The sequence below is a fragment of the Dama dama genome, chromosome 18 (genome assembly GCF_033118175.1).
Source record: "Dama dama isolate Ldn47 chromosome 18, ASM3311817v1, whole genome shotgun sequence".
Taxonomy (NCBI): domain Eukaryota; kingdom Metazoa; phylum Chordata; class Mammalia; order Artiodactyla; family Cervidae; genus Dama; species Dama dama.
In genome coordinates this window covers 83,768,085-83,795,829 of record NC_083698.1, presented here as the reverse complement: position 1 = coordinate 83,795,829, position 27,745 = coordinate 83,768,085, and the positions used below count along the sequence as shown (strand labels likewise).

At 40.0% G+C, this 27,745-nt stretch overlaps 1 protein-coding gene across 2 annotated transcripts in view; it reads right to left on the bottom strand.

Moving 5' to 3' along the window:
• The window catches only part of ASB15 (ankyrin repeat and SOCS box containing 15), a 60,467-nt gene that overhangs the window by 7,156 nt on the left and 25,566 nt on the right, over positions 1-27,745 (bottom strand). The window contains exons 3-10 of one of the 2 annotated variants that reach the window (XM_061165707.1): positions 24,442-24,510; positions 17,296-17,432; positions 15,718-15,770; positions 15,500-15,631; positions 14,227-14,385; positions 5,511-5,756; positions 2,649-2,820; positions 501-1,071 (exon numbers count right to left, since the gene is read on the bottom strand). In XM_061165707.1, coding sequence (XP_061021690.1) covers positions 501-1,071; positions 2,649-2,820; positions 5,511-5,756; positions 14,227-14,385; positions 15,500-15,631; positions 15,718-15,770; positions 17,296-17,402 — 1,440 coding nt within the window. In that variant the 5' untranslated portion in view covers positions 17,403-17,432; positions 24,442-24,510. The remainder of the gene's footprint in view (positions 1-500; positions 1,072-2,648; positions 2,821-5,510; positions 5,757-14,226; positions 14,386-15,499; positions 15,632-15,717; positions 15,771-17,295; positions 17,433-24,441; positions 24,511-27,745) is intronic. The other variant, XM_061165708.1, reaches the window with a different exon arrangement.

Sequence of the window (27,745 nt, the reverse complement as noted above, 5' to 3'; positions counted from 1 at the left end):
AGTTAGTAGCACTTTTAATATACTATATTCATAAACAATTTTGTTCTGACAAATTACTACCTTTGCCTTTTTGCATGAAATAAAAGTACCCTTCTTGTTATGAATCAAATAAGCAAAGTAAATGATTTGTTTGTTTCTGTGAAACAATGAGCCCTGGAGCGTGCGCGGCTCTGATGTGACAGTACTCAGCATAATGTGTAAGAACCATGCTACTTTCCATGATTCTTCTTACCGTGTTTCTAGCCCCCAAATTCCACCAAATAAGCATAAGTTATTAATTGCATACATTTTCCAAATTATTCAACATTTGGTTTCCAATTCAAGAAAACTACACTTCTGGGGGCGTAGTTTTATGCTTATTTCCCCATCTCATTGCAAACAAAAACACAAGAAGAAGAAAAATATAAAAGTTGGAGTTGATTTTTCTTTTCTTGGAACCTCCCTAAATGAGCAGAATTATGATGCTGACCCAATACGAAGAAGAGAAGGGTGTAACTCACCGGGTTATCTTTTATGACACAAGATGTCCATCCCGGCAGTACCTCTTCCTCTATCTCCGACCACACAAACGAGTTTCCAAAGATGTCCCCGTGCATGCATTCAAAGCACATCTCCACCTGATAGCCATTATTCAGCAACAGCCTGAGCATTACCTCGTCATTCAGGGCATACTGTATGGCACTGGGGAAACGAGTGTCATTCACGTGCATGAAGTAACAATTGACATTAGCTCCGTGGGCAAGAAGCAGCCGGACAATTTCATGATTATTGGCCCTCACTGCCACTAGTAGACAGTTGAGGGGATCTAGGTTTGGGTCTGCACCTGCAGCCAGGAGGATTTCTGTGCAAAGGATATCATTATTGCAAACAGCAAAATAGAGCGCAGTCTTCCGTTCGTCATCATAGCTCTCAGAAATGTGGTCAGAAAGCAGGCTATTGACATCAAAGCCATTTTCAATAAGCAGTTCTAGGCACTGTGCATTTTGTCCATCTACTGCTGAATGAATTGGTGTTAGGCCACTTTTCTGAATTGCATGTTTGGATGTTACTGGAATAAGATATTTCAGTGCACTAAAAAAAAAAAAAAAAAAAAAAAACAACAAAACCAAATATCCACATGGCAGGAAGAAAATCAAGAAATGAAATAAACCAGCTTCCGTGCTGGACAAGTGAATGCAATTTGATTAGTTTCCTTTATTTTCTCTAGATAACCTTACACAAAAACATTCAGTCTTTGTCCATAGACTTAGTACTATTCAGTTTAGTTTTGATTTAGCTTCCCAGTCTAAATATTCCTGGGGAACCTACTAGATCTTATATATTTGGTTCTAGAACTATGATTCCTCAGGAACCCTCCCATTTTTCAATTCTCTGAACAACATTTTATCTATAATCAACCAAGGTTACTTAATAAAGAAAATATAACAGAAAAGTAGGTCCATTCAATGTCACAGATGAATGCTTCATAATGTTGACCATTAATTAGAACCATGGAGTCACAGGAAATTAGAGGGAAGTCACCTTGGGCATCACTGAGTCCAATCCTTTTATTACCAGGAGATCCACACAAAGACTTGAGAAGTGAAATGACTTGTCCAAGGTCACACATATGCATTAGAGTACTGACTAGAATTTAGGCCTCTTGAATTCTTATTTGTTATTCTGCTTTCACTGCTCTATGAACAATCTATGCTTTAATACTGTCCTGTATATCCTCTCTACTTACTTGAACTTGAATTATTAGCAACAAGAAGAGTCTTTATTGTTCCATCAATCTTACATGAGTTCAATTGAGATAACTAACCACAGCTTGTATTACTAAGAACCTGTGACGAATAGCTGTGAATTTCACACTTGACTGATGAATTGGACATCTATGAGAGCCACAGGCAAGGAGAACTTGATCTCTTGTGCCTAATTCAGAGCTACCAGGTGTGAATTTATGAACACTGGGAGTAAATCCAGGTAAACTTTAACAACATGTCACTTTGCATCAATTACTTGTCATTAGCCACTTAACTTAGCCAACGTCACCACTGAAAGTGATGAAGCCTAATGATTTCACAGTTTTTGAATTTATGAAATACATTTAATTGCCAAAAACCATCCTTTCAAGGAGGGTAGTTTATCATGATTATAGATTTCTATTGATGTGTTGGTCGTGGCACATTTTGTGATTGTAAAATATATCTGGCCATTTTCTTAAAGAAACCTAAATTTATAATGATACCTTTCTATTCAAGGATATATTCTACATTATAATATCTGTTGATGTTGATAAAAATTGGAATAATACAAATATTAATCCTTTGCCAAGGGCAAAATTTTTAGAAGCCTCATAGCCTTCTGTTAAACAGGTTAAAAAAAAAAAGGCACATTTGGGTGGCATGTGCAGAAGTCTCACTTATAACTTTCTTCTTAAACAAAATATCTTTTCATTTGAAAAGCAGTATAAATTCAATATGGAAATTTTTTAAGGTATAAGAATGTAAAAAGAAGGGGAAAATCAAATAAACACATTGATATACAAAACTTGTGAACATTTTACCTTTCTCTTTTTGGATTTTGAGAGACATATTTAAGATCATACCATATATACAAGTTTGTGTTTTCAACTCGAAGGGATCATGCTGTGATTTATTACTCACAGGTAATGTCCCTCGTAGGCAGCTCGGTGTATGGGGAGATGCCCTGCCCTGTTGGGTATGTTTCCACTTCCTCCGTATTCCAGCAGGAGGGAGATGCAGTCAGGATTGCCCCCTCCTGCTGCCTCAAACAACACCGATGCACCATCATCCGCCACAGCAAGCACGTCACCGCCTGGCAGGATAAAACGTTCAGCGGAGTGATCACTGGGCAAGTGTCAAGACCGTCTCCTTAAAAATAACCTGCTGTTTTCCTTTCTGGTTAGGACTTAAAAATACAGAATTAAGAACATCTGTGTTCTTAGCCTTTTCAATAAACAATCATGAAGCATGTTTCATTCTATTAGAAAATCTTTCCCTCATTGACATCTGAGAAATCAAGTCAATTTTCATGATAGGAAAATGCTCCCTAAAAAAAGCCTAATTAGACTTTTAAAGACAACAGTTAATGCTCTGTCTCATTTCAACAAATTTTTATCAACTGTCTTCTATGTGCAAACACCATGCATGATCCATCAGAAGATCCTAAGATGAATAAGCCTGACTATCTTAAATGGCTCAGAGGGGAAATGACACAAAATATCATAAAAAAACACAAATTGTGTAATATTCAAATGTCATGAGGACGAGAAGGTACGATGTAGGGGAAAGTGGTCTGTTTGAATTATGGCTTTGTTGCTGACTGTGAGAGTTTGGGGCAAGCTACTTACTTCCATGAACATCCAACTCCTTATCTATAAACTATAGTAACATAGCTTATTTCATATGGCTTATTTGATAATTAAATGAGTTGTATTGTGGAGGAAGTTAAAAAATCTTAGTCCTTTCCCTACAGAGGATCCTTGAGAATAATGTTGTCCTAGCCTTTATTTACAGATGAGGAAACTGAGGCCTAGGTGTTTAAGTAACTAGGTGAGGGGCAGACAATGGGTAGGTGGCAGAAACCAGTTTAGAAGTTGGTGGTTGGTTTGGTTTAGTTGCTAAGTCGTTTCCAACTCTTGCGACCCCATGGACTGTAGCCTGCCAGGCTCCTCTGTCCATGAGATTCTCCAGGCAAGAATACTGGAGTGAGTTTTCATTTCCTTCTCCAGGGGATCTTCCCAACCCAGGAATCGAACTCAGGTCTCCTGCATTGCAGGCAGATTCTTTCCCAACTGAGCTATAAGGGAAGCCCCAAGAAGTTGGTAGGTATCTCAATTCCTGGTTCTGTAGTTGTATAAAGCACTTGGAGGTTTCACAGGACGACAACATCACAGTCTCTTGTAAGGAATTAGCAAAGTCTTCGGAGAAAAGGTGTCTTAAGACATTAACTTTGAATTGTGTTGGAGGGTATTTCAGATGAGGGCAAGTACCTGACCCAAACCCAAAAAGAGTGAATGGGAGGCACATTTAGGAGTGTGTGTGTGTGTGTGTGTCTGCATTACTTGCTCAGTTGTGTCTGACTCTTTGCGACCCCATGGACTATAGCTGGCCAGGCTCCTCTGTCCATGGGATTTTCCAGGCAAGAACACTGGACTGGGTTGCCATTCCCTTCTCCAGGCTATCTTCCCAGCGCAGGGATTGAATCCGGGTCTCCTTCATTGCAGGAAGATTTCTTACTGTCTGAGTCACAAGGGAAGCCCCCATGTTTAGGAATACTGCTAGCCTATTTAACAGGAGTACAGGGTACATATTAGGAGTAGTGAGAGACAAACCTGGGGAAATAACTCAAGATGGTACAGTGGGGACATGAGAATGATTCAGTAGGCAGAAGGGAGCCACTGAGGATTTTTAAAAATATTTATTTTATTTGGCTGCACCTGATCTTGGTCTTCTGCAAAGAGATCCAACCAGTCCATCCTGAAGGAGATCAGTCCTGGGTGTTCATTGGAAGGACTGATGCTGAAGCTGAAACTCCAGTACTTTGGCCACCTCATGCGAAGAGTTAACTCATTGGGAAAGACCCTGATGCTGGGAGGGATTGGGGGCAGGAGGAGAAGGGGACAACAGAGGATGAGATGGCTGGATGGCATCACAAACTCAATGGGCACGAGTTTGAGTAAACTCCGGGAGCTGGTGATGGACAGGGAGGCCTGGTGTGCTGCGATTCACGGGGTCACAAAGAGTCGGACACAACTGAGTGACTGAACTGAACTGAACTGAACAGATCTTGGTCTTCATTGTAGCATGAAGGATCTAGTTCCTTGACCAGAGATCGAACCCAGGCCCCCTCCATTGGGAACATGGAGTCTTAGCTACTGGACCACCAGGAAAGTTCCCCACTGAGGATTCTCTGAATAGTTTACTGTAGCTGATCTTTAGGGAGAGGAGCTAAGTTGTCACATGTAGTGTGGATTCTCAGGTGGAGAGACTGGAAACCAAGAAAATGGTTAAGAAACAATTATACTGGCCCAGGGAGGATGGAGGACACAGGCCAGGGGGCCTGCCAAGGTGAGAATGGGTGAGAGGGAGGGACACTATAGCACATGGCAACTGACTATGCTTGAAAAAGAAGGTGATGGGGGAGTGAGAGATAAAATCTAAGCTCTCAGTCTTGGCTGAGAGAAATTAAATCAAAAGTGTGAAAGAAGAGGAGTACAATTTAGAAGATGAGTGCGAAATGTTGGTGAGCCGTCTATGTGAAAATTTGACTGCCTCCATCGTGTCCGACTCTGCAACCCCATGGATGGTAGCCTGCCAGGCTCCTCTGTCCATGGGATCTCCCAAGCAAGAATACTAGAGAGGGTTGCCATTTCCTCCTCCAGGGGATCTTCTGGCTCAGGGATTGATCCCATGTTCCCTGCATTGGCAAGCAGATTCTTTACCACTGAGCCACCTGGGAAGCCTAGGAGAAATATCAGCAACATGCACTTCCTTTCCACGTACCTTTGTGGATCAGATGTTCCAACACATCACAGTGACCATACTCGGCCGCGACACCTAACGGGGTCACTCCAAATCCGTCTTTTAGGTGGACATTGCCTCCATTGTTTAGTAGCAGAGCTATGATGTCTTTGCGGCCTTGTTTGGCTGCTTCATGCATTGCTGACCATCGCTTCACACAGGGCTGGTCAAGACTGGTGTTGTGTTTAAGCAGTGCAGACACCATGTCATAGGAGCCTCTTTTTATAGCTTGAAGATGATTTTCAAAAAGAACAGTCAACAGGAGGCATATAACATGAATCCCTTACATGGTGCTAAACTAATTACTAGATTTCATATCAAGAGAGATATTAGTGACACCTTTTCTTATATTTTCCATACCCCTCTGTTTCTCATAACAGGTTTCTCTTGAGGAGTGTAAGCATATAAGATAACACTGTCTTTTCTTTAAGACCCTGACCTGAGGAGGGGTAAGAGTTTCGTGGAAAACAGGATGCATGTCACTGAGTTAGCATACTTTGTGTACTCTTTCTAAACTTCTACTTCATTACCAAGATGAAAAGAATACCAACTTTTGCATCAGTTAAATAAATCAATTAAATAATGTATGTAAAATGCTTAGTATACAGTAGGAGCTCAATAAATGATATTATTATTATGATTTCCTCACTTCTAGGATCATGGAGCCACCTGTGCAGACAATGTTTATCAAGTTTTTCTCCCTCTAGAAAGAGTTTTTTTCTCACCAAAGTAGGAAACATTAAATGAACATTTCTTTCCCATACTTTTATGAGATGTTAGCAATAGGAATGTTCAGAATCTAGGTAGGTCAGTTGTTCTTACAGGTGAAGCACATGATAGCTGATGTACTATATGTTTTCTGAGGTTCAGTAAATCAGATGTCTCTCTCCCTATCTTTTTCTAGTAGCTGAAATTATGCTCTTAAGTCTTTTTCTCTTTCAGATTGTTAATGGATTCTCCCAGGTTAGATATAAATACTTCTCCAAGATGTAAGGCATTTTCCTCTTATCAGTATGTAAAATCTTAAGAAACAGAGCAGGATGAAGGTTACTCTAACTCTTATTCATTTGTTCATTCTTTCATTCAGTGAATATGTGCTGGTTATACGTAAGCGTTAGTCATTCAGTTGTGTCTGACTCTTTGTGACCCCATAGGCTGTAGCCCACTAGGCTCCTCTGTCCATGGGGATTCTCCAGGCAAGAATACTGGAGTGGGTAGCTATGCCCTCCTCCAGGGGATCTTTCCAACCCAGGGATTGAACCCAGGTCTCCTGCATTGCAGGCAGATTCTTTACCATCTGAGCCACTTGTTAGGTACATGGGGCAGCAGGAAAAAGACATACATGGTTCTCACTTGGGGAATTTGCCACCTGGAGGTGAAGGTTATACTGCCTTCTGTTTGAAGAAAGATTCAAAGTCTGGGCCTTTGCTGGGAAAGACAGAGGGGATGTGGGGCACACGGAACATCCTGGGCAGGTAAGAAGCTGAAGGCGGAAAGGCTCTGAGGCCAAGGCAAGAGACATGGCTCCAAAAGGCAGAAAAGGAGGATAAAGACAAACTGTCTATTTCACTAGGAGGCAAGCAAGCCATCACTGCAGCGAAATTTCAGTTTTTCTCCTGCTCACTGTCTGAAGCAGAGTCTGTTGACAAATGCCTTTCTCTGAATCACCCACCTGCCACTGGCAGCTCTAATTACAGTTAATTACCTCATCCTAGCTGGTGCTCTTGCGAAGCAAACATCAATAACTTAAACGACGTAAGAGATAATGTGCCCTCATTTATCTTCTGGCTCCTATTCCATTTTTTCTAATTAGAAAAAAATGTAATAAAATAATGAACCTCTTCTTTTATGATCTTTTTTCCTTTTGTCTGACTCAGGGAACATGTTGATCAGAGATACTAGCCTTTCTTCAAGAAAATAACAGCATATATAAGCCATATTCAACTTGAAATAACTAAAAAAATAAAACTTTATTTGTAGTTCAGTTTTTGAAACTAAGAATATATTTTATTTCTCATAGAAATAATATTGAAAATCGTGGGGAACCCCTCTTCCAACCTAAACCGTGAAGACATCCTTGACCAATAATTGGCTAAAATACTGAAAACTAACAAGGTACAGTATGTGTGTAATGTAACTAAGTAAAATACAAATGAAATAATTTATGAAGTAAAGAATATATTTCACATAATATATGCATCTTTATTTGCTTAGAGGAGACCAAGCCTCAATTGAAGAGCTAGGGAATTTAAGGGGGTATTTTGCATAGGTTATAGGCACTTTGGAACACTTTATAGTTTGCTGACACTTTCTTTCTTTAAAAAAATTTTTGTCATTTTCTTTCTGGATATATGTGTTTTGCCCATCCAGTTCTAGCCCGCTCACTCAGTAATGTCCTATTCTTCATGAGTTTTGCCCGTATAATTTACTTAATATCTTCAGAGATCATCTGACTCATATGACATACCAATAGAAATTTTCTTCTGCAGTACCTAGACAAAGATTGGAAGACTGAAAGAGGAGATGGAGTAAAGAGGATATATACTGATTTGTGAGAAAGAAAATGAAGTAAAATTAACTGAGCTGTGAATGGCACCATGTTTTGGGAAAGTGGAAAGCAGAGGAGCTGAACTGTTGTACCAGACAGTTCCCTTGGCTTCCTCTGCAGCCTGGGACCCTTTGGCCAGGACAATCATGTGACTGTCCTACTGGAGGAAGATGACACCAAGTTTAGAGGGACGGGCTGAGAAGAAGTCTGCGTGCAAAAAACAATAACTATCAGATCATCACAAATCAGACATCTACACTCAGCAAGTAACTGTATAACAAGATTATAATACAGCAAAGTAAATAAGTAAGGGTCAGATGGCTGCTGGGGGAGGAAGGGCCCTTGAGGGACCAAAAGTGAATTTATTTCTTTCTTTCTAAAGGATATCTCTAGTGTTAAAGAATTTGCCTGCCAACACAGGAGACACAAGTGACGCAGATTCAGTCCCTAGGTTCAGGAGATCCCCTGGAGTAGGAACTGGCAACCCACTCCAGTATTCTTGCCTGGAAAATTCCATGGACAGAGAAGCCAGTGGGCTACAGTCCATAGGGCTGCAGTCGGACACAACTGAGTGACTGAGCACACACAAGGATGTTTCATAAATAAAGACAAAGATAATAATATCAGGTTAAGACAAAAATGGTGTTGTGCATACATAAAAAAAAAAAAAAAAAAGGAAACAGCACTTTCCCCCCTCATCTCTCCTTTATAAGTTAATAAACTATGGGTAGCATATTTCAAGTAGCCCCAAAATTCAAGAAAAAGGAAAATAGAAAGTGCCATGGAAGATCCATTTTCTTATGAACCTAAACAGAAGACGTAGGATCCACAATGAATGGCCTGAAGAAGGTAACCTAAGGGGAGTCCCTATCCTCCAGAAAGGTGGCTGGTGGGGACATAAGTGAACACCTTCATAATATTTCCTCTGGGAGACTTTTGTTTTATCTATGATGTTACCATTTGGTTTTTAAAAATATTATTTCTAAGCATTAATTCTATTTTGATTCTTATAACTCAATGATCAAGTTCCTGTCCCACATTTCAGTTATTGCTAGAGTAGAGAGACTAACAACTGAGACTTTGAAATGCAGACAAATATTTAATGCTTGTTGTGGGCATTAAGCAGTAAAGGAAATTTTAAGTGAAGTAAAAAGAAAATGAATGAGTGATAATCATGACTTATTTGTCCCTTAACAATATTAAGTGGATCAAGAATAGCAAGTAGAGAATAATTTTATATTCACAAAGTGAGATAGTATATAAACTCTGGAAGAGTATATGTTTTTTGCAGAAATCAAAGACTATAGAAATAGCAACAAATACATGCAAATACTCCATGGTATATGCCTTTACAAAAATAATAAGTCACACTAATAGTGGTGAAGCAACCATATGTGATATTCTGTTTAGTATCTGTAGATCCTGCTCAGGAAAAGAGTTCTGTTCATTTTAAAAGGCACCATGTTACTGTGACATAAAGTCTGGTAACATGCACGCAGAGGAAACCATATCTTTTTCAGTACTTGTATTTCCCCTTTTCCTTTAGAATCAGAGGCTCCTGAGTTTTAGCTGTTCACAGTCTATCCAGGTAGAAACTAAATACCCTGGCCTTCCTGGTACCTAAGCGTGACTATGTGACAAAATCTGAACAAACAGGGTATGAACAGAAGTTCTGTGTACATCTAGGTCATCTTCTTAGAGGCTGAAATTTTCCCAAGGTTGCCTCTTTCCTCCTCCCTGCTGGATGGAAAAATGTAACATCTGAAGTCTTATGTAAAGGTGGTGCTGCCATCCTGCCAAACCCTGGACCACTCACTTCTGAATTGTGTGAGAGAGGAATGAACTTCTTTCTTTTCAAAGTCATTGCAGTTTGTTTGTTTTACGTATCTGTGGTGTTTGCTTATTTTGTTATGGAAGCTTTACCTATACCCTGACTATAATAATTAGCTTTTCCAATGTAATCTGAATTGGAGAAGGCTGAAAGCTGCCACATGGGGCAAGAGTAAAGAAGAAATCAGAGCAAAATGCTGCCGTGCTGTGATGACACTATTCATTTACATTTATATGCAGGGGCGAAGGCCTGTTGCTGATCCCCTCTATGTCCCATGAGTCACAACTATTTCTTTGGTAGTTTCACAGATTCCACTGCTCTTTTATTTCGCCAATTTACGTTGGATATACACCTTTGTTATTGCATTTATTAACACATTCTCTATTTCGATCATATCTAGGCTCTCTCACTAGACTCTTTGAAAGATGATCATTCCATCTGTACTGTGTGGTTCAGCATAGCATCTGGTTTACTGTGACTTCTAGACTGGTTCCAAATCGGGAAAGGAGTACAAGGCTGTATATTGTCACCTTACTTATTTAACTTATATGAAGAGAACATCATGAGAAATGCTGGGCTGAAGCACAAGCAGGAATCAAGATTGCTGGGAGAAATATCAATAACCTCAGATATGCAGATGACACCACTCTTATGGCAGAAAGTGAAGAAGAACTATAGAGCCTCTTGATGAAAGTGAAAGAGGAGAGTGAAAAAATTGACTTAAAGCTCAACATTCAGAAAACTAAGATGGGCATCCGGTCCCATCATTTCATGGCAAATAGATGGGGAAATAGTGGAAACAGTGGCTGACTTTATTTTTCTGGGCTCCAAAATCACTGCAGATGGTGATTGCAGCCATAAAATTAAAAGACGTATACTCCTTGGAAGGAAAGTTACGACCAACCTAGACAGCATAATAAAAAGCAGAGACATTACTTTGTCAACAAAGGTCCTATTTAGTCAAGGCTATGGTTTTTCCATTAGTCATGTGTGGATGTGAGAGTTGAACTATAAAGAAAGCTGAGCGCCAAAGAATTGATGCTTTTGAACTGTGGTGTTGGAGAAAACTCTTGAGAGTCCCTTGGACTGCAAGGAGGTCCAACCAGCCCATCCTAAAGGAGATCAGTCCTGGGAGTTCATTGGAAGGACTGATGTTGAAGCTGAAACTCCAATACCTTGGCCACCTGATGGGAAGAGCTGACTCATTTGTAAAGACTGTGATGCTGGGAAAGATTGAGGGCAGGAGGAGAAGGGGATGACAGAGGATGAGATGGTTGGATGCCATCACCGACTCGATGGACGTGAGTTTCGGTGAACTCTGGGAGTTGGTGATGGACAGGGAGGCCTGGCGTGCTGCAATCCATGGGGTCACAAAGAGTCAGACACAACTGAGTGACTGAACTGAACTGAACTAGATAAATGTTAGGTGCATTGATGTTGCTGATTAATGTCAACTGTAAATGTTTTACTGATGTTTGACTTATCTAAGTTTTCTGTTAACAATATTCAGGCTGTTTTTAAAATTCTAGAGATTTCTCTGTGGACTGGCACTGGCGAAGTGTTGACTCGCTGTGACAACAGCTCACGATGCTTTATTGGCTTCCTCTGGGATCTCTGAATATTCATAGGAAGGACTGATGCTGAAGCTGAAACTCCAATTCTTTGGCCACCTGATGTGAAGAACTGACTCATTTGAAAAGACCCTGATGCTGGGAAAGATTGAAGGCAGGAGGAGAAGGGGATGACAGAGGATGAGATAGTTGGATGGCACCACCAACTCAAAGGACATGAGTTTGAGTAAGCTCTAGGAGTTGGTGATGGACAGGGAAGCCTGATGTGCTGCAGTCCATGAGGTCGCAAAGAGTCAGGCATGACTGAGCAACTGAACTAACTGAACTTGGATGGCTGGTGAACAATCTCAGGGCTGCTTCCCCTTCTCCTGCCACATGTGCATTATTTCATAACGTCTCTCCTCTCCTGAGCATCTACCAAGTGGCAGTTTACATATTAATATTTTTCTCTATTGTCTTTATTGACTATGCGAAAGCCTTCGACTGTGAGGATCACAACAAACTGTGGAAAATTCTTAAGGAGATGGGAATACCAGACCACCTGACCTGTCTCCTGAGAAATCTGTATGCAGGTCAAGAAGCAATAGTTAGAACTGGACATGGAACAATAGACTGGTTCCAAATTGGGAAAGGAGTACGTCAAGGCTGTATATTGTCACCCTACATATATGCAGAGTACATCATGAAAAATACCAGGCTGGATGAAGCACAAGCTGGAATCAAGATTGCTGGGAGAAATATCAATAACCTCAGATAAGCAGATGACACCACCCTTATGGCTGAAAGTGAATAGCCTCTTGATGAAAGTGAAAGATGAGAGTGAAAAAGTCGGCTTAAAACTCAACATTCAGAAAACTAAGATTATGTTATCTGGCCCCATCACTTCATGGCAAATATATGGGGAAACAATGGAAATGGTGAGAGACATTATTTTTGGGGGCTCCAAAATCACTGCAGATGGTGACTGCAGCCATGAAATTAAAAGACGCTTGATCCTTGGAAGAAAAGTTATGACCAACCCAGACAGCATATTAAAAAGCAGAGACATTCCTTTGCCAACAAAGGTCCATCTAGTCAAAGCTATGGCTTTTCCAGTACTCATGTATGGATATGAGAGTTGGACTATAAAGAAAGCTGAGCGCCGAAGAATTGATGCTTTTGAACTGTGGTGTTGGAGAAGACTCTTGAGAGTCCCTTGGACTGCAAGGAGATCCAATCAGTCAATCTTAAAGGAAATCAGCCCTGAATATTCATTGGAAGGTTGATGCTGAAGCTCCAATACTTTGGCCATCTGATGCAAAGAACTGACTCATTTGAAAAGACCCTGATGCTGGGAAAGATTGAAGGCGGGAGGAGAGGGGGACGACAGAAGATGAGATGGTTGGATGGCATTACTGACTCAATGAACATGAGTTTTAGCAAACTCTGGGAGTTGGTGATGGACAGGGAAGCCTGATGTGCTGCAGTCCATGGGGTCACAAAGAGTCAGACACAACTGAGTGACTGAACTGAATGGAACTGAACTGATTTTTCTCTAATTTTTTTTTGTAAATTAATTTATTTATTTTAATTGGAGGCTAATTACTTTACAACATTGTCGTGGTGTTTGCCGTACATTCACATGAATCAGCCATGGGTGCACCTGTGTTCCCCATCCTGAACCCCCCTCCCACCTCCCTCTCTATCCCATCCCTCAGGGTCATCCCAGTGCACTGGCCCTGAGCACCGCGTATCATGCATCGAACCTGGACTGGCGATCTGTTTCACATATACATGTGAAATACACATATACACACTACATGCTAATGCTAAGTCGCTTCAGTCATGTCTGACTCTGCGACCCTATGGACAGCAGCCCACCAGGCTCCTCTGATCTTAAAAGTTTGCAAAACAAAGTTTGCAACATGAGAAAAAACAGTGTGTAACTATGTGCAGTGAGGCATGTTAACTAGGCTTTCTGTTGTAATCATTTCATAGTAATACATACATCAAATCATGTTGTATACCTTAAACTAGTACCACATTATATGTCAATTACATTTCAATAAGATGGAAGAAAAATAAATACAAGTATCTCAGATGCCAAAACCCTAATTCTTACTCCACACCTATGTCCCTGAGAGAAAGAAAGGTTATCTATGGTCATCTATAGTTAATCTCATCTCTCTCTGCTACTGCAAACAGACGTGCCAATTCTTATTGGTCAACAAACAGCAGGATATACAAGCCTGAGAAGAAGCTGTGTATAGATAAACAACATCTTCGGGCTTACAATCATTCCTTTGATGTGTCGCAGTGGTGACCCCAGGGACACACTTGTGTGCTCAGAATCTGCTGGATCTCCTGCCTTCAAGTTCGGTTTCATCATTCTGCTCTGTACCTCATGTCTCTCTCTGGAGTCCCCTTTCTGCCTCTTTGTTTAAGCTACAGATCACACATGCAATAACCCTTACAGGCCGGATCCCACTTAGAGAATATTCTTTCAAAACTGGCACTCCTGGCCTCATAGAACTCCTTATTAGACCCCTTCTGATTAACTGGTGCTGAAAGAGCTTTCACATTTTACCTGGTGGGACAAGAAAACAAAATCATATGGCAGGTGAGATGGGGGTTAGGAAAGGACCTCAGAGAGTAGAAACAGATGAAGTCACATTAATTTTAGCCAATACACAGTGGTTTCCATTAAATACTGAATAGATATTATTTGTCTCAGATTATAAAAGTTCTAGGAAAAAAAAAGTTATTTACCAAGCAGAAGGGGTGTCTCTCCTTTGTCATTTTTGGTGTTTGGCCACACTCCTTTCTCTAGTAAAGTTCTTACATTTTCCACCAGACCAGCTTTGACTGCCAAAGTCAAAGGTGTTTCTCCATCAGAGGTCTTGAACTCCCAGAGCGTCTTATAAGATGCTGAGATATGAAAGCATGTGGAAAATTAAAAGTCTTTACTTAAAGGATGTCATATAGAACAGAAATGACGCAATATCATCTACAGTAGATTGGACAAAGTCAATTGATGAAAAAGAGAAGACTAAAAAGAGAAATGATTAAAGTCTAGCAAATGATGGTGAGTAGAAATAGATGAGCATGGGCTCGCTAATCAAGTTGACAGCTAGCAAACCAACATCTGTGTTTCAAGGTGTTTTTTACAAAAAAAGATAATGGGTTGTGACTTCTCACTTCTTAATAAATTATAAACAACTTCCCTAATCCTTTGTATTATTATTTAAATTGAACTTGAAATTGTTTTTTGTCAAATGAAGTCTATGCCTGTGGGAATGAGAAGTATTTGAATCAATGATTTATCCTATCAGAATATGTTAGGAAAGAAACGCCATGCTTAACATCATCTTCTATATCTGTCTCACTATCTATCTGTCTGTCTATTTTTAACTTTTTGTAGCTGGCTGACTAGCTGGATAGTTAATTATCCAGTAGCTATCATTATCTCTTACAACAGCACTAGGAAGCAACATTGAAGGTTGAAAAGAAGGGCATTCTCAAAATGTTTTATAAGATGCGGGGATGTGAAAAACACTGTTAGAATGTAGAAATTATTAATAATATTTAACCTTGGGTAAATATACCACAACCGTTATTCATGTTTGCATGATGAAAAAATTAATGTAATATAAGGACAAATAATGTATGTATTACTTGTACAAAATTAATATTCTTTTGGAAACTATTAACTCAGTTCAAGATGAAAGTTTACAACCAACTTTGAAAAGCAAAATATTCTATATTTAAATCAATTAATTAATGGTGTATATAAACTTTTAGGTGATAATCACATCTTCCCATCAAACTGGGTCATATTTTTAGAAAGATGTAAAGGGTAAACCCTGAACTCCACAAAATAGGCTAATTTTGTACTCAGTTTAAAGCATGAGTACTATCTTTTCCAAATTGCAAATCACCTTTTATTCTACTTTTTCTTTTTGCTTATTATGTTCATTGGGAATACTCCAGAACATCTGCATTTGGGCTGCAGTTTGGTTAAGGGCAGTCTACATTTTCTTACCATCCAAGACAACTTCAAGTATCTGCTGAATGGGTTGAACAACAGCTTCATGCAATGGAAACCATCCTTTTTCATCAGCTTCATCCAAAGCATGTTTATATTTCACATACTCCTGGAGTTCAAGAATCTGACCTAAAATGAACACACGGGCTGATAACAAATCTCTCAGCCAGGTGGAATCTCCAGTCCATTTTACTGTAGGTGATAAATCCATTTACCTTGCTGTATAGCCTCCACAAGCTTTCTGTTCTGATCGCTCAGTGGTACAAATCTACCAGGGAAAGAAATACAAGCCAGATTTGTAGTCATGGCATACTCCAAGGAACCAAAACATCTATTTAGTTTTTACACATATGTTTAATAGTCTGGATCTTCAAGAAATGCACACAACTGATGTTATCTACTTAAAAAATGTAAATGTCTAAAAGTCAGGTACAGGGTATGTTTATGATACACTGGACCTATGAACATTAGGGAAGATGGAAAGGTAGAAGGTTAAAACATTGTCTCTGAAATTAATTGTAGGCAATGAAAAGGGGGTAAATAACTGGAGTCAGAGGCAGAAGAGCTGCTTTCAGATGTTGTGATTTTGTGATCCTGAGGCCAGCAGCCTCTCTGGACGGTGGTTCCTGCATCAGTAAAATGAGATTATATAGGAAGATGTCTAAGGTTTCTCCCAACTTTAAAAATTCTATGCTCAATAAAGGTTTCTTGCTTTGAATTTAATAATGGCTAATTAATGGTTGCTTCTTTGGGAGTATATGCTATATGTTGCATGTTAGTCTTTAATCAACTGTGAAAACTAGTGAAAAATAGGCTGAGCATTTACTGAACAAATTCCAATCACTGGCCCCGGGAGGTCATTGTCAACTCTCATGGAAATTCTCTAATGTGTGTTTATTCAAAGGTGACTAGGTACTGAATAACAAATTGATTTAACTCTATTAAAGCAGAAACATCCCCTGGTATTCCAGGGTTGTAAATGCCTTCCTGGGAGATAAGGGAAGAATGAAAGAGACCAGAAATATAAATGTTAACATGTCTGTTTTTTAAAATCTCAAAAGCAATCATTTTATAGCACTGAATCTTTTCAAAAGCACTACTAATTTCAGAATACATGATTCTAAATACTATAATAGAATTTAAAGGTAAATTAAAGTTTAGTTTTGTCAGAAGTATAATGTGTTCACTAAAACAAAAATCTACTTTGGCAGTTTTAGCTGTTATAACTCTTGCCAACACAAAACACCAATTTATAATTTGTTAATTGCTGTCACTTTAACAGTAGATAATTAAATAAGTTCTGGTTTATATATCACTTTGCCATAATTATAAAAGCCTTCAACTCTTTCCCCACTCATTAAGCTTATAGGCAGGTTACTTAGCATTTTTTTTCATATTTTAAAGGTGCAAAATGGAATATGTTACTTATAAAGGTTGCCTGAGTCAGTAGCACAACAGATTCTGTATACGTATCTATACATTAGTCATATAAACAGTGTTTACAATTTCATTCACATTATTTACTGTCCATTTTGATTCGATATGAATTGAGGAAATAGGCAATCCTACACAATCAAATTGAACTGGGAGTTCCCTATCTCGGTAGTCTCATGCTTCACAGGAGATGGGAATTTGTAAATCAGATGGCTAAACCTGTGCACAGCAGTTCTTGTAAAGGCACTGGATTTCCTGACACAAAAAAAAGGTAGAGGGGTCTGGAAACATCATTCATTTCATCTTACAAAAAGTGAATGCCATGAAGTTTAGTTGAGGATCATCAATTTGAATGTTACCTTTCAGGATAAAATACAGTCTTGCTGGCTTCAATAGATTCTTGAATACTGAGCTGAACATCATAACTTGCAAGATGATCTTCCTCAGGGTCATCATTAGCATCCATGACGGGATATAATTTTGAAACAGGCAATTTCTTATTATCAGCAAAAGCCACAGAACAGCATATAGAGTCAACATGAAAGAGGCAAAATGAAAATTATATTCATCTTTCCTCATTTAAAAAGATACACATGTAGTTAACATTTATATTATATATGTATAAAATGCCCATTCTAACTTTTGAAACCTTTGATTACCTGCCCTTTAAGTGTCTGAGTTTTCTGATTTTTTACTTTCTTTTGAGTAATGACTACAGTTGGACTTAGAATGACTTTTTCTACATTTCTGACACACTAATTTGGCCCATCATTTCCTCAAGACATTGCTCTACATAACACATTAGAAGTTTAAAACTCTGAGAAGACAGACAAAGGAAGGGATAAAGAACAATTAGCCTTTCTCTTTGCTGTTTTGTTGCTAAATCATGTCCAATTCTTTTTGGATCCCATGGACTGCAGGCCACCAGGCTTCTCTGTTCCTGGGATTTCCCTGGAGGAATACTGGGGTGGGTTGCCATTTCCTTCTCCAGGGGATCTTCCCAACCCAAGGATCGAAACTGTGTCTCCTGCATTGGCAGGTGGATTCTTTACCACTGAGCCACTTGGGAAGTCCTTCACATTCTTTACTTTTTCTTTATTCTCTGTCCTCTGTGTGTGTTTTTTCACTGATTTAGTTCTTTTTACTCCCAAAGTGGTTTGAGTTGACTGCCTTGAATTGCAGTTATTTCTGTATTTGCATTCAACTCCTTCTACCAAAATCTATACTCTTTGAGGTGAGGGGTTCTATGTGACTCATCTCTGCATCACCTACAACTCTAGAAGGTGCTTGGCATAAAGAAGCGCCCCAGTGAAATCTGTTGAATTAAAGTTGAGAGAACGGAACGTCACAAACGTAGTGACCTAACTCTGCCCTCAGAAAGTTTGATGGTGTACATGGAGAAGACACAAAGGTAACTTTAAATAGGAGCACTGACAACTTTCAGCGCTGTCTTTCTTGAGGAAACACTGTCTGGTCTCGCAATGAAGTGAACAGGTTTCAGGAGTCCAGAACTTTAATAAAGGAGAGAATTAATCTGATAAAAATGGCCTTACACGCTTGAAGAACTTCCTTGCTGACCAGATGGGTTTGATAGATCATGTGGCTCTCTGGATGCTCCCAGAAATCCACATTTATGGACTTGGGCTACCTGTGTTCCTGGCTGTAGAAAGATCCTTTCTCACACCTTGGCAGAAGGACATCCCTAATGCAGTTAGGGATGCTGAAGTGTTAATGTAAGGAAGTGGTAAGGACCTGCTTTATCCGGTGAGGTTTAAATGTGGGAACTGGCAAAAAAGAAACTGAACTAAAACTGACTTCTTACTTTTGAAGAAACAGTCAAAACAGAAAAACTTACGGACTGACTTATGTCATTCATTGATGGCTGTTTCAGTTCTCCCTAATACACGTTTCAACCAAATCAGAGCCACCACCAATGGGAGTGCAGGTTGCACGCTAGGCAAGTGCTCCTGGCTGGTAAAATCCAGCCAAACCTCCCCCACATGAGCTGTGCCCGCTGGCAGGCCGCTATGCACACCCCAAGGAAGCAGCGTTTTTCTTCATTTGCACCAAAGGGATTATAGCCTGTGCGATTCTTGAACTCAGTCAAGCATTTTTTAACACCAGAAAGTTAAACAAAAAGAGGCCAAGTTATTTAGTATTTTAGATAAAAAATGAGGAGAAACAGATGTGACATCTTTTACCATCTAGTCTTCAATCCTTTCCCAAAGTGGAAGGACCTCAGGATTTGATTAATCTCCTTCAGAAAGAATAGGGACACCATACCCATGATATTCATGAAATTTTATGCAGCTACTATTTGGTTCACATTTTCTTTTGCCTTGTTTTACAGGGAAAGTTCTAAGGTCTGACTGGGTCTCAGCAACATTTGAACAGTTAAAATTTGGGTCATTTTAACTCCATGGCCAGATTAGAAATCAGCCCTCCTATAGATTCCCCATTTCTTCCCTAGCACTGTTCTATTACAAACCACTACTATTGACTTGCCTGGCTCCTCTGAAGACAAACACAAAAATGTACTTTATTTCTCATTGTCTTATTTTTTTCAGATATCAAATTAGAGGAGTATGTGTCTCCCATTACAGTTGGATCAACTGCTTTACCTTATAAAAAGAAAATTTAGTAAGTATACACATCAAAATAGTTCTACAGCTGCTGCATGCTAAGTTGCTTCATCATGTCTGACTCTTTGTGACCCCATGAACTATAGCCCACCAGGCTCCTCTGTCCATGGGATTCTCCAAGCAAGAATACTGGAGTGGGTTTCCTTCCCCAGGGGATGTTCCCGACCTAGGGATTGAACCCATGTCTCTTATTGGCATTGGAACACGTCTCTGCATTGGCAAGCAGATTCTTGACCACTAGGGCCACCTGGGAAGCCAGTTCTACAGCTAGGTTGGCTGATAATCACAGGAAATTATATTGAGCCATGGCACTTTTCAAGCCAAAATGTATTATCTATGCAAAATTTTACATTGTCCAGTGTGTTTTCAAGGGGGAAAAGTCACAAATAGTATTCTGTGGGCAATTTCCAAAACACAGTTGATTCTTGCTTTGCCTCTTCTTGTTGTTCAAACCTTAAGGACAGTTCTATACATGCTGGCAATCAAGGTCTCTGACTTGTGGACAGACTGCACATGAACTCAATGGCATCATGATTTTATTGCGTATTGTTCTGCACCAGTGGCCTTACTATAAACTTGAAACAGAAAGGGGAGAACAGTGATAATGTTTGGAGGATGTCCATGAGATAGCAATAGCACTCCACTACGTATGTTTCTCACACCAGGGTGTCTTAGCAACCATAAGAGCTTGACACGTGGGCTTGGGATCCTATTAACCAAATAGACTCAGATGGCATTTTTAAAAATTTATTGCTTATTGGTTCATTATCTATCTCTTCCTCCTAGAATGTAATGTAATAACAGCAGAGAATTAGTCTACCTTCAGAGACTAGGAAAGCAGTATCTTAAGGTACATGGACTCTAAACATGTTGAAAGAATGAAAAAAATGAATGAATGAGTTAATAAATGAACTTAACATAATCTAGGCTCTGCTTTATTCTTAGAACTAACCATTTTCTGTAGAGAGAGTCTTTATTCTGATGGAAACAGTTTTAAAGTCTCTCTTGAATTTGTTATAATATTGATTCTGCTTTATGGTTTAGTTTTTTGACTATGAGGCATGTGGAATCTTAGCTCACTGACCAGGGATCGAACCTGTACACTGCATTGGAAGGCGAAGTCTTAACCACAGTACCATCAAGGAAGTCCCTGGAATCTTTATTCTAATTAGATTAATTTGATTACCCATTCTGTGTTAGGCTTCATTTTCCTCCCTTCTGTGCTTTTACGTCTTATGTCTTATCTCACTTCATTCACAAGGCCCTCCCAGCTGTTTCACACTCCTGGTCCCCACAGCCTCAAGCCTGGCTCCGGCCACTCCTCTCGTGGAAGCCTTTGGTGAATTCTCCAATTCCTCTCTGGCCCTCTTTATCTCTGAGTATCTCCGCTTACCCAGTGTTTTCCAACTGAATTTACAATCATTTTGTATTAGTTTTGCAAGTTCTTTACATTTTTGTATTTTGTATTCTCACCAGGACTATTAATTTTCTGAGGGGAAAAAAGTCTTACTTTTTTGTCTTGTATATCTTTTCTCTCTGCTCCCACTCCTAGTCAACTATAGGAAATGGCCATTCTCATGGTCACTGGAAAAGAGTTGTTGACTCATTACTGGCAGACAAGTCCTGACTGTCTTCAGGTAGCAGGACTGGATGATGAAGTTAGAGGTATGGCATCGCCTGTTGCCTTTCTCACTAATGTCACGTGGTGATGGGGGGGTATTGCACGGCTCTGGGATTAGTAATAGGATACAGAGCCTTTTGCCTATTTAAATCACCAGCTTAACGCTAAACCTGCTTGAAATTTGGGCTTCCGGTACGTGAGATATCACAGACTCCTTACGGCAACAGTTCCCAAACTTTTTGGCACCAGGGACCGGTTTCGTGGAAGAAAATTTCTTCATAGACTAGGGCTGGGGAGATGATTTTGGGATGATTCAAATGCATAATATTTATTGTGCACTTTATTTCTATTATTATTACATCAGCTCCACCTCAGATTATCAGGCATTAGATCCGGGAGGTTGGGGACCCCTGCTTTAGATAACTGAGTTGCTCTGTGAAAAGTTCTTTTAAATGTCTTTTAACTACCACCAAGAAGGAAATTATCTAAAACTCTTTTAACTGTTTTGTGGGCTTTCCTGGTGGCTCAGATGATAAAAAATCCACCTGCAATGCAGAAGACTCAGGTTAGATCCCTGAGTTAGGAAGATCCCCTAGAGAAGGGAATGGCAACCCACTCCAATATTCTTGCCTAGAGAATTCCATGGTCAGAGGAGCCTGGCATGCTACAGTCCATGGGGTCGCAAAGAGTTACAACTGAGCAACTAACACACAACCACAACTGTTTGGTATCCCTAACAACAGTGGGATCTCAATGGAGAGAAAACTCTTACTGCTACGTGGAGCAGCCCCCATCTAAAACAAGCTGTCTCCAACCTTTTCCTGAAAGCTTTGGATGAAGTGAAGACCCGTGTGCAGGTGCAGAAAGGTGTCAGGCAGACAGTCAAAGGACCATCAGTGGAACGGAACCAGAGACATCAAGATGCAGAGGAGGGCAAGAGGACAGATATCTGTCTACTGCCAGGCTTTGTTTAAAACTATTTAAATAAAGCACGAGCCAGCAGTCTGAGAAAGGGCCAAATATTTGACATCCTCTAAGACCTATTCATGAGAGTCTCTCTTCTCCATCTAGATAATTAATTGACTTTTTCTAGATAACAGTTTATCAACCGTGTTCTGGAAAAGCCCATTAGTGAAATTTAATTATTCCTGAAGTAGCTGATATATGAAATAATTGGGACAATCCTATTGGAAAGTTAGCCTTTTCACTTCAGGCACTGGTTAATCTTGTTTTGGCCACATGATGCAAAGAGCTGACTCACTGGAAAAGATCCTGATGCTGGGAAAGATTGAAGGCAGGAGGAGAAGGAGACGACAGAGGATAAGATGGTTGGATGGCATCACCGACTCGACAGGCATGAGTTTAAGCAAGCTCCGGGAGATGGTGAAGAACAGACTGAACAAAACAAATCTTGCTTAGAGTCAGGAACATGTGTGATGAAAGCAATGGATTCTCTCTCCAGAGGGATGTATGTCACTCAAAAGTTTGCATACAATTGTAGGGCATTTTATGGGGTTCTCTGAAGCCCATTCTTGTGTCCCAGTTAAAGAACTACTAAATTAAGGACTTCCAAATGCATTATTCAGAGACCAGGAATTATTAGTTTACTTTCAGAATGGACTGAATGAAATACTGGATCTGGATAGTGGGAAAACGGAAAGTTTGATGATCATGTACATTTTAGAATAACTCTGGTAATCATAAAAATAGTAGTTATAATAATAGTCATAAGTTATTGAGGGCTTGCTTTGTTTCCAGCACATGTAAAGCACTTTGCCTATGCTGCCTTGCTTTAAATCCTCCAGTTCTACTTTCTAGGTATTAGAGACTCATCGTGCATAAGTGGAAACTTAGATTTTCTGAGGTTAAGAGACCCACCCATTGTCACAGAGCTGATAAGTAGAGTCTGGACAGAGAATGGTACCTCATTTTAATGCCTTTCCAGAGCTGCAGGAAAAAAAACCCACAGTCTGTTGTCCTTAAAAGAAAGCACTCTGATCTTGTCAGCCAGCTCTTGATGACAATAACTTCCAAAAATAAAACATAGCTTCCAGGGACACTTGAATCTTTATCATTGACTCTGTGCAATAAGGCTTTGTGTTGCTTAGGGGGGATGTGGTGTCCTAAACTTGCTTTCACTCTGTATTCTTTTCTTGGAGTCTAAACATTACTGTCTAAAAAATTGGATCAACATTCCATTTGGTGCCTGCCTGAAGAGGCCAGGGGGTGGGGACAATGCTATAGGATATGAGGCAGAGGTGACTATGGGTATATATGATGCCTCTCGGCACTGAATTCTCTAAACCACCCTCAATTCACGATCCAGGCTTCTCCTCTACTGTTGATAAGTCTGTGAGGCCCCTCAGACCTTCCCCTGAAACATGGGAGCCCCCAGAACATGGGCTCAAGGTTCTCCTTTTACCGGGACCAGAGCCAATATAACTTTGTCCCCTGTGAACCGTCTGGTTGGCTTGTTTCCAATTACATTAAGTCTTCACACCTCTCACTCACATGATCTGTCTGGGGCATAAAAACCATCTCTGTGGGTCCTAAACAGGGCTGGCCTTAAGAGTTCCCAGAGTGGACAGGTGCTTCTATGATGCAAGGAAGGACACTGTGTCCATAAATATCAGCCTGCCCCAGCACCTGTCACATCAGTGCAACTCTCTTACATCAGTGAGCAGTTCTGTCCTTTGTGGCTTATTGTTCCATCTTCCGGTTCCCCCTTTTAAAACGCCAGTAGCACCATACTGGCCCCCAGTGTAGAACCAGAATCTCCTGGAATAGTTGCTGAGGGCTGAGTGGGGTGGGGAAGATGGTAAACGATCTAAGACTGAATTTTGGTGGCTTCCCTGATGGCTTAGACAGTAAAGAAAATCTGCCTGCAAGCAGGAGACCTGAGTTCGATTCCTGGGTCTGGAAGATCTCCTAGAGAAGGGAATGGCAAGCTACTCCAGTATTCTTGCCTGGAGTATTCCGTGGACAGAGGAGCCTGGCAGGCTGCCCTCCATTGGGTCGCAAAAAGTTGGACACAACTGAGCAACTAACACTTTCACTTTCACTAAGACCGAACCTAGTGGGAGGTAACAGGAGGGGATAAGCAAAGGGCAATACAGTAAAATTTGGTTTTCTTTATACAGGGCTAGCCCAATTCCAAATGCTCTGAGGTTCTGCTGTTTGAAACAGGGGCACAGGGACGGGGCAGGGGAACGGTGCTGATACCTGAGGACATTTTCTTTTACCTTGAAACTGCTATGGTCCCAGAGAAAATCATCTACTGGAGATTCCAGAGAGAATCATCAGGATTCGTCCTACGAGAAGAGTAGCTTTAGTTAAAAGGCATTTTCACATTTTGGTTTTGTGAAGATTTCACAGGTAGTGTATGCAAAACAATACTCGTCTTCATTTTTCTGCGCTTTGACCATTCACTTGCATAGTTCTGAAGACATACAGAAATAAAAATAAATAAAATGTTGCAATAGTTTTGTTTTTTATTTGGTGGCTACACACGGTTTGCTTCTTCAGAATCCTGTAGTACAAAGTGGCAAATCAGCTTCATTAGGCTCATTTCAGCAACAGAGTCAAGGAGTCCCCAAGAGATTTCAGGAGGAGGTAAAACTGTCAGAATTGGTTTCCAACACATAAACACAAGTTACTTCTATCTACAAATAACAAGTCACAGTCATTCCCTCTTCATGATACTTGTCTTTTCTATTAGAGAGAAATCCTATGGATGACAAGGAGACCTAGACCAGTCCAAACAGCGTCTTTCTTAATAGCACAGCTAGTTGTGATAAAACACGCACGCGCGTGCGCACGCACACACACACACACACACACACACACCCCTTAGTCCAGATGATGAATGCTACTTTTATGTTGCCTTAAAATGTCTTCAAGGCTTCCCTGGTGGTTCAGTGGTAAAGAATACGCCAGCCATGCTGGGTGGGCTACAGTCCGTGGGGTTGCCAAAGAGTCAGACGCAACTCTGTGACTGAACAACAACAAAATACCTTCAACACTTTAGAAATGATATAAAAAGCCAAAATAGATATATTTTTTTCTAGACACTAAGTATGATATCTAGTATGTAATTAGGAATTCACTATGTATTTGCTGAATGAATAAAAAATTGAATGATCAAATACACACTCTTAAAATTAGCAAAAGGATAGATTAAGCTATCCTTTTTTTTTTCTCCATGTCACACACATGTTTTTGCCAAGTGCACTTCCAATTTCAGGACTGCACTAATTTAGGCTTAATTTCTAGGTAAATACACTATGATAAAGCCTGTCACACTGGTTTTCTTTATCTCTAGTTCCACATTACAACACTAGACATTTTTACTCCGTAATATTGATTTCCAAGGCCATTTCAATTGTGACAGATGAAGGAAGATGGCATACTACCTTTTGAAAGTGATGTAGAGTAAGAGGGAGCTTTAGGTTTACAATCATGTGGATTTCCAGAGGAATACAAACAGAGAATGAATAAGAATGGAGCAGGCATGGTCTGTGAAGAGGCAACTTATTCATAGATGTGCCCTTATCACAAGCTGGCATGATAACTTGATCCTTTTAAAGACTCACCCTTTTATCTGTAATTCTAAATCTAAGAATCTATCTTACAGAAATTCAGAGATGTGGAAAAAGATTTGTATGTGAAAATGTTCATCTCAGGCATAGTTGAACTTCCAAATCATTAGAAACAATATAAAATGTCCAAGAAGAGGGAATTTGTAGAAGATATTATTGTGCAGTCAAGCTATGGAAAACTATACAGCTATTAACAGTCATTTCCTTGAAGAATACTTAATATTATAGATAAAGTATCATATAAGAGAATGAGGTTCATGTAATCAGATATGACCTGACCCTCTGAGGGAACTAAGATTGACTTTATTGAGCCAAATCTTATAAAGTCTTCCAGAAAACAGGCCTGGTATCTGGTTCACAGGCTGAACCTTACAGGTGGTAAGATAGGTTGCTTCCTGGCAGGCAAGACTTTGTGAGGTTGAGAAGAGAGAAAACTGCCCTCATTTATAGTAAAGAAGAGAAGGAGGATCCATGCAGTGTGGGAGATCTGGGTTTGACCCCTGGGTTGGGAAGATCCCCTGGAGAAGGGAAAGGCTACCCACTCCAATATTCTGGTCTGGAGAATTCCATGGACTGTATAGTCCATGGGGTTGCAAAGAGTCAGACACAACTGAGCTACTTTCACTTCACTTAATACTTAATAGAGAAGAAGGAGCAGAAATCTGATCCATTTACATGAGTCATCCAAGCAAAGGTTTCATCACCTAACTTATTGTGCCATCTGCATGAGACCAAATTTATTTTGCACTAATCAGTGAGCAGCAGCTCCTGGGGATGGTGAAGCCAGTTACAGATTATAAAATAGCTGCACTTTATTTACACAATTTTATTATACAACTGAGGTGAAGGGTGAGTAAAAAACTTCTGATTACATGAATTAGCCACAATAATAAAAATAATATCTTTAGACCTTAATAAAAATGTACATATATATGCATATATGTACTTATACATATACAAAAACATATACTGTTATTGTTGTTTAGTCAATAAATTGTGTCTGATTCTTTGCAACCCCATGGACTATAGCCTGCCAGGTTCCTCTGTCCATGGGATTTCCCAGGCAAGAATAATGGAGTGGGTTGTCATTTCCTCCTTCAGGGGACCTTCCTGACCCAGGGATTGAACCTGTGTCTTCTTCATTGTAGGCAAATTCTTGACCACTGAGCCACCAAGGAAGCCCAAATACATATATATACATATATATACATATACATACATATATATATACATATATATACACATATATTCTCTCTCTAAAAATATTTGTTCCTGAAAGGTTTCACTGAACAGGGCAGAAGTTCCTATTTGCGCCCATGCTTGCTCGGATGCTCAGTCATGTCAGATTCTTTGTGACCTCAGGGACTATGGCCTGTTTGGTGCTCATCAAATCCTTTTTCATTCAAAACTCAAACAATAATGAGTCACTGCATTTCTTCATATGTCATTTTGAAATCATATACAGGCTGTTGATTTCTTTCTGCTGAAGACAGTAGTTGAACCTGCCCTCCTGGCTTAGCTGCCTTATCAGCTGTGTCTGACATGTTGCAAGTAGTCAAGAAACATTACCTGTTACCTGTTATTATTCTGTGACTGAAGTCCTCTGGAACAAGGAAGTAGAATTCTAAGGATTGTTTGGTGGTTTGAGCTCTAATCCTTATCTTAAACAGGTTCTCTGGCATACTCATTATTTTATTTCCGGGGCTTCCCTGATGGCTTAGATGGTAAAGCATCTGCTTGCAATGCAGGAGACCTGGGTTTGATCCCTGGTTCGGGAAGATCCCCTGGAGAAGGAAATGGCAACTCACTCCAGTATTCTTGCCTGGAAAATCCTATCAGGCTCCGAGGAGCCTGATGGGTTACAGTCCACGAGGTTGCAAAGAGTCAGACACGACTAAGCGACTTCACTTTCTTCTTTCCTTCTTTTCTCTAGAATCACCAGACTTCA